This window comes from Lepidothrix coronata, unplaced genomic scaffold, assembly GCF_001604755.1.
Source record: "Lepidothrix coronata isolate B3197 unplaced genomic scaffold, Lepidothrix_coronata-1.0 Scaffold1055, whole genome shotgun sequence".
Taxonomy (NCBI): domain Eukaryota; kingdom Metazoa; phylum Chordata; class Aves; order Passeriformes; family Pipridae; genus Lepidothrix; species Lepidothrix coronata.
The window spans coordinates 1-2169 of NW_016691235.1; the positions used below are offsets into that span (position 1 = coordinate 1).

The 2169-nt window shown below is 54.2% G+C and overlaps 1 protein-coding gene across 1 annotated transcript; it reads left to right on the top strand.

The window, feature by feature from the left end:
• Positions 1-4: 4 nt before the first annotated feature.
• Positions 5-1253, top strand: LOC108510488 (gastrula zinc finger protein XlCGF7.1-like; the record flags this gene model as incomplete). Its single annotated transcript, XM_017840171.1, has 1 exon — positions 5-1253. A coding segment is annotated over one exon (846 nt), but the record flags the coding sequence as incomplete, so codon positions are not given.
• Between the last annotated feature and the right edge of the window lie 916 nt (positions 1254-2169).

Below are 2169 nucleotides of genomic sequence, written 5' to 3' on the forward strand. Positions count from 1 at the left end.
CTCTGAGGAGGAAAGAGCCAGCCTGTGCCGGGAAGGCGGCCAGAGCTTGAGGGGGAGCTCTGACCTGGTGGTCCCTGAGCAGCCTCCCAGCAGGGTGAAGCCATTCAAGTGTTTAGAATGTGGGAAGAGCTTCAGGAAGAGCACTGCCCTCCTCAGCCACCAGCACATCCACACTGGGGAACGTCCCTACACATGTAGGGAATGTGGGAAGAGCTTCAGTGACAGGTCCACCCTCAGCACCCACCAGCACATCCACACTGGGGAACGGCCCTACCCGTGTGGGGAATGTGGGAAGAGCTTCAGTGACAGCTCTACCCTCCGCACCCACCAGCACATCCACACTGGGGAACGGCCCTACAGGTGTAGGGAATGTGGGAAGAGCTTCAGGCGGAGCTCCAACCTTCACACGCACCAGCGCATCCACACTGGGGAACGGCCCTACATGTGTAGGGAATGTGGGAAGAGCTTCAGGGATCGCTCCAACCTCCGCACCCACCAGCACATCCACACTGGGGAACGGCCCTACACGTGTGGGGAATGTGGGAAGAGCTTCAGCCAGAGGTCCCACCTCCACACCCACCAGCTCATCCACACCGGGGAACGGCCCTACAAGTGCTTGGAATGTGGGAAGAGGTTTCACAGCAGCTCCAATGTCCTGAAGCACCAGCAGACGCACACGGATGAGAGGCCCTTCCGCTGCACCGACTGTGGGAAGGGCTTCAACCGGAACGGCAACCTCGTCACCCACCGGCGCATCCACACTGGAGAGAGGCCCTACAAGTGTGGGGAGTGTGGGAAGAGCTTCACCTGGAGCTCTAATTTGGCCAAACACCAACGGACCCACCGGTAAGGGGGAACAATTGCTTTAGTGTAGAGCACTGTCCTATCTTATGTTGTACTACTGATAGTTTTAGTGTGTATTTTGTGCAGTAAATAATTTTGATGAAGATCTTTTGTCTGATCATTTGTAACCCTAAATAATTCATTTGTATCAATAGATCTGACTTGCCATGATTAAAACCTGGGAAACAAAAGTGGTTCAGTCACACCTCTGTAATTCCCCTAAACTTAAAATGTTGGCATGATCGAAGGCTGAGATTGGATCCAGCAGCCCCCAGCACCCCACAGGAAGTTGGGAGCTCAGGGGGACCACCCCCCTTTGCCAACCCCCCTGTGCCCAAAGACCCCTATGGGACCATCAGACCGGTCAGACCACCCCCCCTTTTCCACCCTTCTCCCTATTTCTCCCACTTTTTCATTGTCCCCTCAATCCCCATTTTTCCCCCCCGAATGGTTTAGGGGTCCGAACCCCCACATTTTGCCCCATCTCCTGTGGATGCTGAAGGAGAAAATGAGGCTGCACACACAGAGTTCCATTGCAGGACTTGTCCACCCATCTTTCCGGCGTCCCCCTTTCATTGGGGTTCCTTTGGAAACAGCACCTGGGCTTTGTCTTTTAGTCCACCAGAATTCCCAGCATGGCCCCAAAGCAGTGCCCTGATCCCACACATTCCCCTCTCCTCATGTGCTGGCTGTGTTCAACTACCAGAGAAAAACACAGAGAAAAAACCATGCAGAGCGTTCCAAGTGGTTTCCACTTTGGCAAACAGCACTCTCTGGATGGAAAACACCAGTCAAGGCCAAAACACTCTTTGTTGATCCTGATTAACTCAGTGCAGCTGCTGCTGCCTTAACTTGTTCCCACAGACATTTTCAGGGTTCCTTTGCTTCCAGGAGGCCCCACATGATTCCATGAGTTTCCACAGTCTCCAAAGGTCCTTTAGTTCCATGAGGCCCTGCAGTCCCCAAATGCCCTTTGGATTCCAGGAGATTTCCCATTGTCCCAGGGTCCCTCGTGCTTCAGGAGGAGCTGCAGTGGGACAGTGGCCCCTTGGTTCCGTGAGCTCTGCAGTGTTCCAGGAATCCTTAGGTTCCAGGAGAGCCTGCAGTTTCACAAGGACCACTTGAATGCAGGAGGTTCTGCAGGGTCCCAATGGCCCCTGGATTCTAGGAGGTTCAGAAATATCTCCGGGCTCCCTTGGTTCCAGGAGGACACGCATGTCAGCAGGAACCCTTGGTTCCAGGAGGTTCGACAGTGTCCCAGAATTCCTTTGATTTCATGAGGCCCTGGATTGTCCCAATGGCCTCCTGATTCCATCAGCCCCCTCA